Here is a 951-nt window from a genome sequence, read left to right as displayed (position 1 = left end):
TCTCTCTCTCTCTCTCTCTCTCTCTCTCTCTCTCTCTCTCTCTCTCTTTCTTCTTTATTCATAGGCATTAAAGCTGTATTCTCTGGACATTACCATAGGAATGCTGGTGGATTTTGCAATGACCTCGACATGGTGGTGTCATCTGCGATAGGCTGCCAATTAGGCGAAGATACCCACGGACTTCGTGTTGTGGTGGTCACAGCTGAGAAAATTATTCATCGCTACTATAGCTTAAATCAACTAAGTAATGAAGGAATAGAGAAAGATCTGATGGATTTGATTAAGCAAGAGTAACAATTTTTCTTTAAGTGCCACTCATTTTTCACTTATATCTTTTGATTTTTCATTGAACAGCATTTCCAAGAAATGCTTCACTGAAACACAATAGCAGAGCCTTGAAGATTTGTGATTTGGCTATACTCATACATAAAATTTAGCTTTGTTCTCTTCTAAATAACCAAATGAAAGGCTTCCCCTGCTTTATGGAAGAGAATTCAGTGAATGATAATTATAATTAGAATCTGTCTTGCTTTGCTGTTCCTAAGGGTGTGTTTCTTGACTCTTTTATGGTAGCAGATTGTCAATGATTCCCCATTCTCCTTGATTCCAGTCAGATTCAGGTCTAATCCTTAAGAACACCTCAAACTACAGTTGTGACTCTCAAGATGTCAACGGTAATAAAGAAGTGTTTTATTCTTTTAGAAGTTTTTGGTTGCTTTCTTTTCTGGTGAAAACAACTGCCTCTGCTTCTTATTAGTACAAAGAAGCATGTATAATTACAAAAAAAGACCCAGATAACCAACCTGTAATAAGTTCTGACTATTTTATCTTCAATGATGATATATGAAATAGAATATAGCTTACATAAATCAGACCTTGAGTATATTTACCTTGAAGCTAAGAAAGCTATATTTTCGTGTAAATTGGCTTGTACATAAAGGAGGCATCAGG

General features: G+C 35.9%; 1 protein-coding gene across 2 annotated transcripts in view; it reads left to right on the top strand.

Annotated features, from left to right (window-relative positions):
- The window catches only part of CPPED1 (calcineurin like phosphoesterase domain containing 1), a 120972-nt gene extending 120268 nt beyond the window's left edge, over window positions 1-704 (top strand). For both annotated transcript variants that reach the window (XM_027839333.1, XM_027839332.1), the window contains exon 4: window positions 65-704. In XM_027839333.1, coding sequence (XP_027695134.1) covers window positions 65-294 — 230 coding nt within the window. In that variant the 3' untranslated portion in view covers window positions 295-704. The remainder of the gene's footprint in view (window positions 1-64) is intronic.
- Window positions 705-951: the final 247 nt, after the last annotated feature.

This window comes from Vombatus ursinus, unplaced genomic scaffold (genome assembly GCF_900497805.2).
Source record: "Vombatus ursinus unplaced genomic scaffold, bare-nosed wombat genome assembly UNPS02014832.1, whole genome shotgun sequence".
NCBI lineage: Eukaryota > Metazoa > Chordata > Mammalia > Diprotodontia > Vombatidae > Vombatus > Vombatus ursinus.
Note: the sequence above shows the minus strand (reverse complement) of the source record. Positions and strands in the feature narration are given on the sequence as shown.